The following is a 15,221-nucleotide window of genomic DNA, read 5'->3' as shown; positions in this document are numbered from 1 at the left end:
GAAATTATTGTAGTCCTTTGAAATCAGTCAAAAAATTCATGTGGGTGTCACATTAAATTAGGAAAAAAAGTCTAGTTGCATGTTTCTGGGATTAGTGGTAGTCCTGCATTGACTTTGAAAGAGCTTGGAATTCCAAGTTCTTATATTTGTCTTGTTTGCTATAAAAATAATAATAAAATCCCCCTCAAATTTTAATTGTTATGATCAAAGCTTCATATAGTTTCGTCTAATAGACAAAGCTACTTTTGTCTATTTTATATTTAATTGCTTAAGAATGCTGGTTAATACAGAAGGAATATGGTGAAATTGTTCCTCTAGCATACCAATAAGGATCCCTCCCCCCTCCCAAAAATATAGAATCAACTAACAATAACTTTTACATGATTGAGTATTGTCGCATATTGACGTCCCGGACTTAAATTCTAAAGAGATCCAGCATACCAATTTATCTGCTACAAATTCCTTGAGCTGTTCCGTTTTCAACAAGACTCGCAATGTACTCGCTTTCTACTAAAATGGGTCCAGGGAGAATTCGACTTATATATAACTTGAGGTCCTTGTCAATGTGGCACTACGAGTCTGATCATACCTGAAGGTATGTTTTTTGGACCTTTTGTTCTTCTAGTGAAATATCTCCCTCGAAACTGTATTGAAAGGGGCTAAAGGCTGTTCAGAGGGGAAAAGTGCGGTAGAAGGGGGGCTGGTCGACCTCTGATCACTTTTAATCCATAAATAGAGCACTAGAACTTTCAATCTTTACCAAATCAGCATCTTCCAAAGTCTCTAAGGGTATGTGTACTTTTGTAAAAGGCTGTGTAAGAATGATGTTTGTAGAATACATAACTTTAAACTTGCTCAATTTCATTGCGTTGACTGCAATTGTATGCAAATGTCTACAATTTATTATATCCAAAAAGCCTGTTTTTCCGACTTTATATTTCTTTAATTATAGTAAGTAAGTAAGTAAGTTCAATTGCACTAAAAGCCCTAGGGCCATGGCAAAACAAAATAAAAGGAAACTCTCTTTTGAATAACTGTCATTACAATAATGTAACGTAACCGTTGCATAACACAAAGAGAAAACAAATCACAAAACAAAGAGAAACACAAATTACAAAAATCTTCTTCTGTACTCCATTGGCAACCTGAGAAATCGTCCTAAATGTTTAATACTTACAAAACAATCATCTCTCATTAGATTTATCAGTCATCTCTCATCAAATTCAGACTTTCCATATACTTCATCTCTCAACTCACTCAATTCTACACAGTCATACTACACGTGCCCCACATTCTCATCCATTATTCCACATATCGGGCAAAAATAAGGACCATCTTGCACACTGCTCCTCCCTAATTACTTCCTTGTTACCCCAAGTGGTAACTATTCCCCTTAATTCAATTGTATTCTTCAATTCCTCTTTTTTTCTGAATTACCATGAAGCAAAACCCCTTCACCAACGCGTAAAGGCGCAGAGAATCAGACAGGCTTCTTTCGTAATGCCAAATCTGTATCTCTTGATCACGTTAAATATTACCTATCATCTTTGCAACCTCTTTATCTATCCCTATTCCATGTTTTCACATTTCTCCCACTATTGTGTTCGCCTTACAATGCACATGGCTTGTTTAAAGAAGCGATTACAGTAATAGATGCAAGCTAGTAAAGAATACAGGCAAGAATATATAATGAGTCAGAGGTAATTGGCTTGAGATTGTCTTGAGATTTGAGATTTCAGCTCTTGTTGATAGAGACCATCGTCAAGTGCTGAAAGCCATGTTGTGACCAAGATGGGCCCAGAATTAAACAAAGTCTCCATACAACTAGAGTTCCCATGGACTTCTTGCTTTTCGTTTCTACCCCGGCTTAAGCACTCCGACGTAGACTTGAGAAGATGTGTTGTTTACTGTCCTGCGTTGGTTTTATCCCTATATGGTTTACCAGACAAATACATTTAAACGATTAGTGCTATATAGAGGAGGGGGTAGCCCCCCCCCCTCATATACGAAATAATTTTTGTTTATTTTAAGTTTCAAGTTACTTTTTACTTTTTAAGTTACTTTTAAGTTACTTTTTAATTTCGTTTTTTTACTTGCTTCGCCTTTACGAATCTGTTAATGTATCACTTCAAATAAATTTCATAGAGGTACAGAATATTATAAAGCACTACTCAACGGAATATATACAAATAAAATAGAAAACTATGCTTTCTGATTACGTTTTCCTAGGCTAACCTTCTTTTCTTTCTTTCAATCTTATATTTCTTTCAGGCTTTTAATATTGGTGATTTCAAAAAAGCGGCAGATCTATTTGCAGCAGTTTCAAGACAGGATTACGAAGGAGAAAACTATTGGATAGAATACTATCATGAAGTAAGTTTGATATTGTTTTCATTTTCTATCTGCTACTACTACTGACAACTTACTGCAACAACAAGCAGCCTGAGAACGACACAGCTGCTCTTCGGCGAAACCCAATCTGTTCAAAGCTTCGCTCTTTACTTTCTCCAAAGAGACTCAGTTTCCTTTAAATCCGTCCTTGTTATCTCTCCCTGCCCCATTCGGAGATTATCTGCTTTTGCCAGATGGATTGCCATAAAGAATAATCTTTGGAAATCCTTCAATTAAGAATATCAATAGAATAATTATTATTAATATTACTAGCAGACAATAGAGATTACTGTCACTTCTTATTGCTGCTTTAAAAAAGTCTAGCAAAGAACATTTTAAACAGTAAAGGTGCAAATGTTATAGGTAGTGCTATATATACCATTAATCAATGGTTAAAATTTTAATTGCAGTAGAAGACGGATTGAAATTGACTAAAAACTTTACCCTAAGAAAATATTTCTAAATTCCAAAATAAAAGCCAGCTCAATTCAGCACAACAAATTTGTATAGGTAGATCGCTTTTAGTATTAATTCTGGACATTTTTTTTAGCTGCTCAATTATGATTTTATTATTTCGTTTTTTCGCTTGGATTTTTCTTTTCCACTACAAGTCTATGATTTTGTCAGTATTTGCGTTTCATTTTTTCATTCGTAAGCTCAGTTTCAAAATTCTTAGAAATATAAACTTGCCTAAGCAGATATTGAAGAGCATTTAGAACATTTTAGGATACTGTAGGACAATGTTTTATTTGCCCAAAAGATTCAAAATTATTTGATAAAATAAAACTTAAAAATTTTGTTGAAAACAACTAAAGTAGACTATTGAAAATCCTACCCTTGTATTTTTACAAGAGGGTCTGATACGAGTCTGATCACACCCCTCCAGTCATTAGTTTTATGGGTTATCAGCTAGCATTTGGTTCTGCCGATAATATTGCTGTGGTTAAGGTAGGAAATGAGGCTAGTAGCTGGTTTCGTGTTAAATCAGGAGCAAAGCAGGGTTGCCTTCTATCCCTATTTATATGGATTATTTTGATGGAATTTTTCCTAAGAAACAAGGGAAAGGCTATGAGAGAGCATGGAATCAAATGGGAAAGTAAAGTTGCCTAAGACCTTGATTGTGATGGTGATTCATTTGTCCTTGATGGAAATGAACAACAGTGGGGTTTAGTGAAGGGGAGAGGATGACTTTGACTTGACTTAAGTCTCCTGCCGGGTGCTGCTCGGCGTAGAGAGTGACGTCTGCCTCCTCCATCCACTTCGGTTCATGGCGATTATTTGCTCTTCGCCCTGTCTGATGTTTGCCGTCGTCAAGAAATGGGACAGGCTGTCGGACCAACGTTTCTTCGGTCGGCCTCTAGGTCACTTCCAACCGACTTTGATAGTGTCGAAGTCGTAGAACGTCTTTGCGGGTAGATTTGGTGCCCGATTCGAAGCAGGTGCCGAACCGTAAACGTCGACCAAGAGAGGATGCGTCGACCAAATTTTAACACTAAGATTAATAATTGAGAAAAAACAGAGGTACCAAACCTTTTTAGTCCTCAGGTTTATAGAATATGAGCAAGCATTTGATTCAGCTGATAGAAGAGCTTTGGCTATGGTTCTATCCTTGTATGGTATACCAATAAATACATGCTGCGATTAAGGTAGGAAATGAGGTTAATAACTGGATTCTTACTAAGTCAGAAGTTAAGCAGTACTGTGTCCTATCCCCATCATTTTGATGGACTGTATCCTAAGGAGTACAGCAAAGGAAATGAGGGAACGCGGAATGAAATAGGGAAATATTACTTTCCTGAACTTGGATTATGCTGACGATAGTAGTAGAAGTTGTCATATTTTGTTTTGTTTTTTTGGCAATACTATTTTGTTTGGTTTTTCGTAACAAAGATTACCAAAATTCCCTTTCAACAAAATAGTGTCAAGCGTTAATTGCTTTTTCTGCAGCGTTATGTTCGGAGTCTCGATCCCTGGAAGTTTGATACTAACAGAATAATTGTTCAATTATATGAACAATATTATTGAGATTAACATGAACACAAGTTAATATGACTTTAAATAATAATTAAGTTATTTTATATGAAAAAAATATTTTTTCACTGAAATTAGTTTATATAGTAGAAAAAATACCTTTGATGTAATTTGTGTATATAAATAGAATATATCAAATCAAATGTTGATAGTAATAAAACGTTAACGCAGAAGATATTGGAACAATTGTTAACCAATTTATTCTATGCTAGTAAATTCTAATACCGGTGGCAAATAAGTGTAATTTTTGTTTCTATTTTACAAGATAATACTACAGTATTTGAATATCTTTCAAAATTATTTGGACATTTGTTAGAAGTAGCAAAGCTATTCTTATGTTGTTTTATCTTTCATCGTTTTTCCCAAAAAAGGACCATTAAGAGGGGTGATGGGCTGGGCCGAATATCAAACGAAAGATACGAGCTTCTTAGCATTACTTGTAAATTTTTCTTTTAAGACAAATTCCTTAGTTAGCAACAGATGTTAATTTCCTTTTTTAATGATTTTGTTAACATTTTTAGTGCCACTTTTTATGGGGTTGAAGGGAGGGTGGCTTAGGGGTCGGGTTTGTGACTGAACCTCTGTAAAGACTTATAAGAGAGCAAATTGGAGTTAATATTTGAAAAAAAAAAAATGAAAGAAAAACAATCAACGCCTTTTAGCGTTAAACGGCAAAATCGCCTTGTTAATTACAAATACCTAAATATAAATATTATCTGCTTTAATGTTCCTCGTCTCTTTTTCGAATGGTTTTAGTCAACACTGTCAGTTTGGATCTTTCCTAACTGAGACTGCCACTGTCACTGTCACTGTCAGTTGTCAGTTTGGGTGTCAGTTTAAGGCTCAGTTAGGAGATCCGGGCTTTGATTAGCCGTTTACAGTTAATGAAATAGCTACTGGTTCGGACGGATAAGAAGGCGTGGTCTCTTAATGAAGTGAGTGATTTGAGAATTGATTTTTTGAATAGTTGTAGGTCTGGAAGCGTCCTTGAATAATTAGCTATAAACTATGTATAAAAGACTTTTGTAAGTACAAGGGGCGAATATGGACTGCAAGATTTATCAAAGACTACGAAGAGTAAAAAAATACTAGAGAAAACTGCTTTTATGCACTAAAAGCTAAATTGCTTGACCTAAAAGTTTCAAAGAAATTCAATTAATTTTTTCGGATAGTCAAAACAATTTTAGTCGATTTATCACATTAGAGTATGGAGAGACTAGACAAAGCAGATAAAAGCCACTTCCTGTTACAGATGTTTTATCGCTTCAAGGTCCAAGTTGTTTACGTTATCTAAGTTTTTTCATATGCCTTCAGAAAATGAGACTTTAAATATCAATAAAGCTAATACTAAAACAGAGAAATTTTCAGTCACTTCAGGGGCGCCATTGAGGGAAATTTTATGGAAAACTAGATCTACGTTGCATGGGCAACATGAGGTGTTGCGGCAGCCTTTGTTTGACTTCGCCGAGTAGAGTATTGCGAGAGCAACACTTTGATTTTGTTTCCTCGCTTCGATTAAACACTGATGTTGTCAATCAATCAGGATCTTAAACTAAATACTTGATACACCAACTCGCAAAAGTTGCAAACCCCTCATTCCTGAAGATGATTGTAGCCTAACAGCCCATTATTACTTACAAGTCCCCTACATGTCCTACAAAGCTCCCCTATATGCCTCACAATTGGTATCAGCCTATTTTTGGTTTCAGTATGTACCTTACTACTGAAGTTGTCAACCCCTTTAAACTTTCAAACTGGTATATCTCATGTATTGGATAATGGATGACATATACTTTGATCAGCTCGTCAAGAGCTATCGACTGCCGTCGAAAATAAAATCTATCTTTCCTAGTTCAAAAGTTGACTTTTTGCCGTAGGCCAAGCCGTAGGCCAAGTTTCTAACGTCATCACTTAAAAAGAAGCAAAGGATTTAAACTCTAGTTTCTTTAGCAATGAGAGAAATTTTAAATTTTAAGATGCACATCTGATACCTTTTCTCTACCGTAATTCCAAGTGCAAAAAAAAACGAATGATAAACTCAACTGAAATCGCGAACAGAAACGGGTAGAAACAGTATATTTTTGGCCCCTGGCAAGAAGCTTTCCAAAATGCAAAGTCATATTCATCAATCCGGCCACACTTTCCGTAAAAACCGCAGAGGTTAGACCCTTACCACTTCTAGGAAAAGGCTGAAATCGGTGAAAAAAAAAGAAAAAAAAAACCGACAAAACCAAGGTGTTGACGAAAAAAGTGAAAGCAGAAAGTATTACCACTCAGTGCTTATACAGTTATACAATTTTATAATTGTATCAAGTTTTCCATGCTTAATTTATCTATTTAATATCTATAGACTTTGCCTTCCAATAAAGATGGGTTAGTGGTGGCGGCAGCAAATATCAACAATGTTTGAAAAGAAATATAAGTGTAGGTCAAGAAGGACATAAAAACTCGTCTGTTAATAGCCTTCAAGTATTATATGATCACCCTTAGATTTCAAATTATGTTGGAGTACTCTAGTTTATCTTGGTAGAGGAAAACAAGAAACAGTTTTACTTTCTAATTTGTTTGGGAATTGAGATATTTTTTAATTATTCCTTACTTCACAATTTGAAAAATTATTTTTTACTGCAGAAAGTACTGTGTGTACTGCTGAAAGTTTACCTAGAAACAGTTTCCATGTAGAGCAATGTCTGCGTTGTGCATGGGAGCGAGGGTGTAATATTTGGCCTAAAGTGCTACATATGGTGGGGGGGGGGGGGGGGTAAATTATCCAGCGAACAACTGTTGATAACAACTGTTAATATAAACTTCAGCTACTGGGGATCCATAAAATACGACTGGGGGCTTGGTGGTTTTGTATTTGTGGCTCTGGTACTTTTAGTGTTTCGTTTAAGAAGCTCTTCCTGTGTCCGTTAGGGTTGGGGTTCGATGTCCTGGCTCATTATTTGGTTTAGAACGGGGTTCAGTGGTGTGACTCTGTAATTTTAACCAGGGTCGACCCAGCTCCAAGTCGGTACCTGAAGCAATCTGGGGGGAAAACATGGGAAGCGTCGGATGATTTGCCCCCAGCCATGTATTGTACTCTTGGCCGAAGGCAGAGAATACGGATAACAGTATCTGGGCTATAAACCCCATTGGCCAGCATTGGAAAATGTTTGTTCGTTTTGTTTTTTTTTAAGAAACTACACAATTAGATTTTGGACCGTATCTAAGAATGTTTTATTTATTTGTTCTTAACAATTAAATTTAATTATTTAACTTTACATTTAAGTTAATTTAAACTTAGCATTTAATCACTTAAACATTTAATTTAAACACTTGTTAATTAAACAAATAATAAACACCTTTAAATTTACTTATTTCTCAAAGTCTTTATTTATTGATGAAAACAGCTATTAACAAGGAAATAATTTCATGGAATCCATAAAGTGTGGCAAATGGACACTGGTATTTTTCATTTTCTTCTGGTTCACTTAGAATTTCTATCCCATCTTTAAATACCTGAATTAATAGAGCTTTCCAAGAATTACAATTTTTATTGAAATGGATGATATGCCGAAGAAAAAAAAAAAACATAATCGAGCGAAACTATTCTAAATTTTTACTCAAAAAATGAATAATAATGCTGAAGAGACTGTTAACATTAAGTAAAGCTTCTGCAAAGAAATTAATTCACAGAAAGAAATAGTCCATTGAATTTGTTTTGCCGTGTTTACTTTTATAAGTACTGGTAATTTAATGTATACTTTTTCTATTTAAGGCTCTCAAATCTATGGGAGACTGGGATCAACTGGAACAATCCCTCCCTAATAAGACTGATACCACTATTTGGAAACACCCCTCTACACTACAGGAAATTTTCGACTGCAACACTCGTCTCGCGTTAAGTCGTCGTGGCTTTTCTGCTGAATTTACTGATTTTGTCAATGAAGTTGTTAAGGATCGGAATAAAGCTGAAATTTTAAAGGTTGGTTTTTGCGATTTGTTCACACAATTTTTTGTTAGACTGTTGCTGTTACTGTTAGACTAGTAACTTAAAATAAAGGCTATAAATTGTCTAATTTTGCTGAGACAGGCAAATTTTGATGAGAAACTTGGAAACTTTTTGAACCGTTTTTATTACTGTAAAACTCTCTGCTGTTACTGTTAGACTTACAGCTTGAGATAAAGAAAATAAAATATTAATTTTTCATTGCTGAACAGTATAATTTTAATGGGAAACATTTAGGTGTTTGGCTATAAATTAGACAATTTATAGCCTTTATTTTAAGTTGCTAGTCTAACAGTAACAGCAACAGTCTAACAATAATAGCAGCAGATCAATACGACTTATTTTACCTTCCACTGGAAATTGTGTGAACAAAAAGAAAACACAAATAAATAGAATGTGGTTATGATGACAATGTGGTATGGCCACAGTGTTTATGGTACTGTGGCTGAATGGTGGCTATGTGGCAATTTGAAGGGTAGCAAAGAAGTCTACTCTTTCTTGGTTTGAAAGTAGCTCCAATAAGGCCTTTGAACAGGGGGTTTTTTGTTAACGACAAATTGTCTACTCAGGTTTATTTTATTAGCTTGTCATCTCATAAAATAATGTTGCAGTCATGAAAAGTAATCGTGCCGCCATGCTTTATTCTCCATGGAGCTTCCTTCCATAAAATATTTAGGGGTAGTTAGTCAACTATAGAATTTCCAAGATTGGTTTCTTGGAATGTATTGCGTTTCATTTACAGTAGAAACAAAAATGTATTTGAAAAGAGTAAAATAAGACAGTTGAAATAAAATATGAAAGCTATTTATACAAAAATAAACCCACCCAGGTTTCTTCCATTCTACATCCCCTCTCTATTGCCACCTTGACTTCCGATCCGCCTTCCTCTCAAGAATCCACCCAAGTCAATTTCTCCCTACTCTATCCCTGCAAAACAAAAAGCAATGCTTTGTTTCCCTTATGGTTACACTATCTGTTATTTTCTGGTTTGAGTGTTCTTACATACGCAAAATTATTTTATAATAAACACATTTTTTCTACTTTGATTTCAACTGGAAACTGCTATAACTCTGCTGATTGCTGTCCGTCCGTTTTGCTTGATTGCTCTCTCATCAACCTCTCATAATTATTCAACTCCCAACCTCCCTGTCAGAGGTTCAACACCTAAAACGGAAATCCTTCTTGTGAAATATTCAAAATCATCAGCTTTTACGTTCCTCAAGTCGCTTTAAATTTTCCAAATTTCTTATTACCAACGCTGAGAGTCTGAATTTTGACAAACTTGACGAACTTGAAGTGTTATCGAAATAGAGCCAAATACATGTTATAGCTGTTACAGAAGTACAGTTTCATGATCCAGGATCCCTCATTTTGTCATATTGTTCAGAGTATATTAAGCTCCGTTCTCCAAATCACCCACTCGGAAAAGAGGTGGTGTAGTTTTTTTTTTTTACTATGTGTAATACTCACCCTAAAAACATTATTTCCCCTAGTTTCTCTGAGTATCATGAAATCCTTGGGCTAAGTACTAGACCGGAGGTAATCCCCCGTCCTCTTCTCTTAAGATTTTTAAGAATTTTCTAATAATTTAAGAATTTTCTCTTCTCTTAAGATTAAGCAACTAGATAAAATTCCACCAACTAGGGAAAACACCACTCTTGATGCTCTTTTTCTTAATATGAATAATCTTCTCAGTCCCAATAAGCTTTGCTCCCATTGGGTGGGGTTTATTACCTCCTCCTCCTTTTGCCTACCTCCTTCAAGTTTAGTCTTATATCGAAGTTTCACCCAAAACTCCTACTGACCTCTTAATAACTCTATTCTTCGTTATTTTAGCATCTGGGTGAATACAGATGATTGTTCCAATGTTTGCATTTTACAAAATCTCTATGAAAAAAATGTTTACTTTCCACAAAGAGTTAAATGGCAAATACTTAATATATTTCCCAGAAAAAAATAATTGAAAAGTACCATAATATTAAGCCATACATCAATCAGCCCATAAAGACACTAATTAGAAATAAACTCAGGCTTTTCAGAAATGATAATGTGTATGAAGCAAAAAAAAACTACGAAAAATAGTGAAAAAAGAAACTCGTAAAGCTGTGCGATCCTACTACAAAAATAAGGTTGGAGAAATGTTTAAAATCGAACCAAAAAAACTAGTATTCAATGAACACAAACTGAAACACAGATACACAGACACAGTGACACAAAAACAGAACACAGACACACAAAAAAACAGACACAAAGTGGTTAAAAAATTGTGTTGTAGTAGACTCGATTCACTAAATTTCACCCTAATTTCAAGGAGCTACATTTTCTTTCTTGTGATCGAAAAAAGAACTGGGAGACTAAGAAAAAAATTACCTGTCCTCTGGATATTAACTTTTGTCTTATTAGTGCCCTCAGTGATTTCCTTTCAATGCCCTTGTCTGTCCTTTTCAGTGAAATTACTTAGTCCGGGCAATTTCCCGAATCACGGATGGGGTTTCATAACCTCCTTAAAAAGAAAACTAGAAATCCTAAGTTGAAGGTGCCCTTCCTATTTTTTATCACTTCTATATTTTCGAAACGTTATGAATGGTTACTTGCAAACTGGCTAAAAGAAAAAATCCAACCCTTTACTGACACGGGGGAATTCTAGAACCTCAAAACAACTTCATCCTTCCATTACCTCGTTCATCTTGTTAACAACATTGTAAAAATTATCAAAAAGCCTAACGCTTGACTAAATTCAGTTTTCTTCGATCTCAAAAAAATATTTGATCTTTTTAACCGCTATTTTTGAGTTGAAAAGCTTAAAACTGAATTTAGTACTAATTCTTCTCTGGTGAAATTGGTGTCCATCTTCTTATCAAATAGACAGTAAGTTGTTAAATATCTGATACATCATTTTAATCATCTCCCTGTCCAAAATGGAGTGCCCCAAAGTACTGTCTTAGGCCACCTCCTTTTCTTAGGCCTGATTAACGGCTTAAGAATTTCCTAGCTGGTCGAAATATATTGAAGACCTAACGATTGTTTAGATACAATAACAAGAAGCTTTTTGAAAAGTGCTAAAGAACTTAGGGTTAAAAGTGAGCTATTGAAGAGGGTATAATCCCCCGCGTATACGTAATAGTTTCTGTCTGTCTTATATTTTAATGTTGCTCCTTACTTTCAGTTGAATTTTTTTTTTTTTATATATATATATATATATGTAAAAATCAAACGTATGTGTGCCTTTCTGTTTGTCCGATACGTATTTCTACACTGCCCATCCGATCGCCCAGTAAGATCGCCGATAAGATAAGTATAATAATAAGATAAGTCCGATCGCCCTTTAAGAGATTGTTGAGTATACTCTTGCGAAGGTTTTACGCATAAAATTCCCCCCTCAACACAAATAATTACCGGCTATTACCGTTAAACTTATTCATATTTTTTTACTGTTCAACGAAAGGGTTGGTTAATTATGAATTCTATCATCTAACACCATCTGGAATTATAAGAAAAACAAAAAAAAGAAATCAGTAAACTCTCTGAATCTGGTATTCAATAATACATTTCAACTTTAAAATACTATCGTTATTTTAAATGCGGCTAAATTTTTGCGGGGAGGGGATTTCCATATTAAAATGAATTTGATTTAGGCTATACATATTTTTCCGATTCTTTGCATATGTAATCAATTTATATAAATTTTTATAAATTATATAAATGCAGAGTGAAGGACCCCTTTTTTCGGTATAGGATTTACTCTATTGTGGTACACATGACGTTTGAAAAAAAAATGATGTTTGTATTTACCCACTTATCGCATTATTCTTGGGAAATTTTGAAAAATTTGGGAAATTTTTCAAACCCTTATAAATTTAAATATATGATCGTTATTAATACACGGAGGGAATTTTTCACCTGGAACGGGGATGGGAATCTTCCATGGAAATTCTTCCGCCAGGGAATTTTCCTTGGGGGGAGGGGTGAATTTTTCTGCAAGTGGGAATTTTACGGGGAATTTTCCCTGAATTTAGTTTCTTTTAAGATTGTAGCAACTTGATATGGTAAGCTAGTATCATATAAAACCTACTCAAAAATTCTTTATCTGTTGTTGTCACATAACAATATAAATGATTGATCAAAACCCAAGAGATCTGCTTAAATCACTAAAAATTGTCCTAAAAAATTTGATCAAGTCCCTATCTAGACCGGACGGGTTTATTAAAACAATATCAATCGAGTGATTTTATCATATTAGTTCGAGATATGTACTGCTTTCCAGAGGCCAAAAATGTTCGATTTTACTCTCCGAGATCTTTTTTATATTGTTGAAACGGAAAATATCTGACGGTATGGACACCAGTATCCACGCCTCAATAATGAGGCTCATTTCAAATTTACCAGACTGATCCTCCTCCCCTCCTTCTGTGAGAGGTCTTGAGTATTAATAGCTTATTGGTTTATGTTTCAGAGCTCTGTACCCGGTGAACTTGCATTCCTCTACGCTGTGGAAGGCAATAGGTCAGTCAGTCAACTACACTTCGAGACATCTGTGAAAAATTTTATTTTTGATTGGGAAAGCACCCCTGTCATTCTACCTGAAGCAAGAAAGTCTGTTATTGAAAAATTCATTCCTTCGACAGATATCTACGTAAGTAATATGTTCACACTGCTGATAGATTTTTTAACAGGTAGTTTAGTTTTTAGTTTCCTAGTAATTTTGTTTTTTAAAAGGTTGTAAAAAATGCTGCCATGATATTTTGTATTGAGTGGAAAATTTCTAGAGGAGGAGGAGGGTGGGAAATTTTCCAATGAATAGGCGTGACGGTCATACCTTGAAGCATTTTAAGTGTGTTAATATGTATTTTAAAATCAGTTATCTTTTTAAAATCACCCCCTTCTTTCACAAAACCCATTCCTCCCAAAATCTCTGTTACATGCATTAAACTACTTGGGGTGACAATTACAGCTGACTTGAAGAGGGATGCCCATGTTCAAAACATCCTCAAACAAGTTTTCCCTTCAGTTTTCCTTCTAAAACTTCTGATAAAATTCCCCCCCCCCCTAAGCATCTTCTCTAACTTTATTGTTCTTTTACTCTGCCAATACTGGAGTTTGCTTGTCCTGTGTGGTACTTTGGTCTTTTTCAGAGCATATTTGTAAGATTGAAAATGTCTAAAAACGAGCACTTGCAATCATAAATTGCAAAGAAAAGGTTCCATATCATTATCTACTAGGTAAGTTCAAGCTCACCACGTTGGCTGAGATAAGTGTCTTCGTTTCGACACCAAGAATCTGTCTGTTCCCCGATTACGTTCCACCTTCCCTGAACCCTACCTTTACGCCCGCAACAGACCGACCCGTGTAACATCCCAAAAATTCCCTAAACTGACTCCCATCCCCACTAAACATGAAAGATGTCGGAAGAGTTACGTTCCGGGTTTTGTTAAATTGTGTAATAGCCAAACTAGTCATTAATTTTATTGTTATCTATTTATTTTTTTCTTTTTGGCTTTTTAACTGAGTTTGATACATATAATGTACTGGTGCTATTTGTGATGTAAAATTCAAATTTGGCAACCCTGCTGTGAAATTCTATTCTATTCGAAACCTTGATTAAATCGAAAATGATTTGGTTCTAAATATATCCGAGGATAAAGTATGGTGGACACATAGGGGCCTAGCTCTGACGGTGAAATTTGATGCTGTCTTCGTTTTTACCAAGGCCACCCACCTCATCAAAAAGGGGAATTTTTCCGAAGTAATGTCACCAATAGGGTGTCTGAGTTTTTAATTTGTTTTAAGACCTATACCTCTCGGCTTTCTCCTATTGTTTATTATGCTTGGCCATTGTTGGATATTAAATACGAATCTCACGTACAAATTCCATGTTATTATTATTATTATTATTATTATTATTATTATTATTATTATTATTATTATTATTATTATTATTATTATTATTATTATTATTATTATTATTATTATAACAGTTTCATCTAGAGCGTTTATTCTTATTGTGATTTGATTCTGCATAGTTAATTCCCATTTTATAAGGCCAGTTTAAACTATTTGTAATTGTTATAACTGTTGAGTATTGAGGAGTGTTGAGTGTTGAGTATACGGAGTAATTTACTTGATTCGAAAAAATGTTTAGCCATAGATATGGTATAGGCTACTTGCCAATGAAATCACTGATGGTTGTTTGGGTGTAAGAACTCAAAAATTAAGGAAAGAGTTTCAAGTTATTAATTTTCCTTTTCCAGAGATTTTTGGAGAGAGAAACTTTTGGATTAAGCCGTATTCGAAAAATCTGGGTTGGAGACAAAGCTTCAGAAACAGATGACATTCTCACACGGGACAAAGTCTTTGCTAGAAGGTATTTTAGGTCAAGATTTTATCCTGCTGTAAATCTATCTGAACAAAGAAAAAAAATTGCATCGGTGTGGCAAAAATGTACCATGGATATATTAACTTGCAAGGACTCTGTACGTTTTGTCGCTATCACGTTTAAAGGTTATATCTTACATTTTCCTCTTCAGACATAATTACTAAAAATTGTCTTATCTACTACTATTACTAACTGCTCACTCTAGTGCCAAGCCGCCTGAGGCCAACGCTGCTGCAAACGCTCCTTTTCCGTCGTAATCTATTCAAAGCCTCCCTCTTTACACCCTCCCAAGAAATTCCAATGTCCCTTAAATCTTTCCTTACGACAACTTCCCACCCCACTCAGGGACGACCTGTTTTTCGTTTTGCCCTAGATAGTTAGCCAACAAGAACGATCTTTGGTAATATGTCATTCTTCATTCGCAGAACGTGTCCT

The 15,221-nt window shown here is 35.0% G+C and overlaps 1 protein-coding gene across 1 annotated transcript in view; it reads left to right on the top strand.

The window, feature by feature from the left end:
• Positions 1-14,943, top strand: part of LOC136025164 (DNA-dependent protein kinase catalytic subunit-like) — a 110,480-nt gene extending 95,537 nt beyond the window's left edge. The window contains exons 16-19 of the mRNA XM_065700962.1: positions 2,272-2,373; positions 8,183-8,389; positions 12,867-13,046; positions 14,662-14,943. Of these exons, the coding sequence (XP_065557034.1) occupies positions 2,272-2,373; positions 8,183-8,389; positions 12,867-13,046; positions 14,662-14,943 (771 nt within the window). The remainder of the gene's footprint in view (positions 1-2,271; positions 2,374-8,182; positions 8,390-12,866; positions 13,047-14,661) is intronic.
• The last annotated feature ends 278 nt before the right edge of the window (positions 14,944-15,221 follow it).

This window comes from Artemia franciscana, chromosome 1 (assembly GCF_032884065.1).
Source record: "Artemia franciscana chromosome 1, ASM3288406v1, whole genome shotgun sequence".
Classification (NCBI taxonomy): Eukaryota; Metazoa; Arthropoda; class Branchiopoda; order Anostraca; family Artemiidae; genus Artemia; species Artemia franciscana.
Note: the sequence above shows the minus strand (reverse complement) of the source record. Positions and strands in the feature narration are given on the sequence as shown.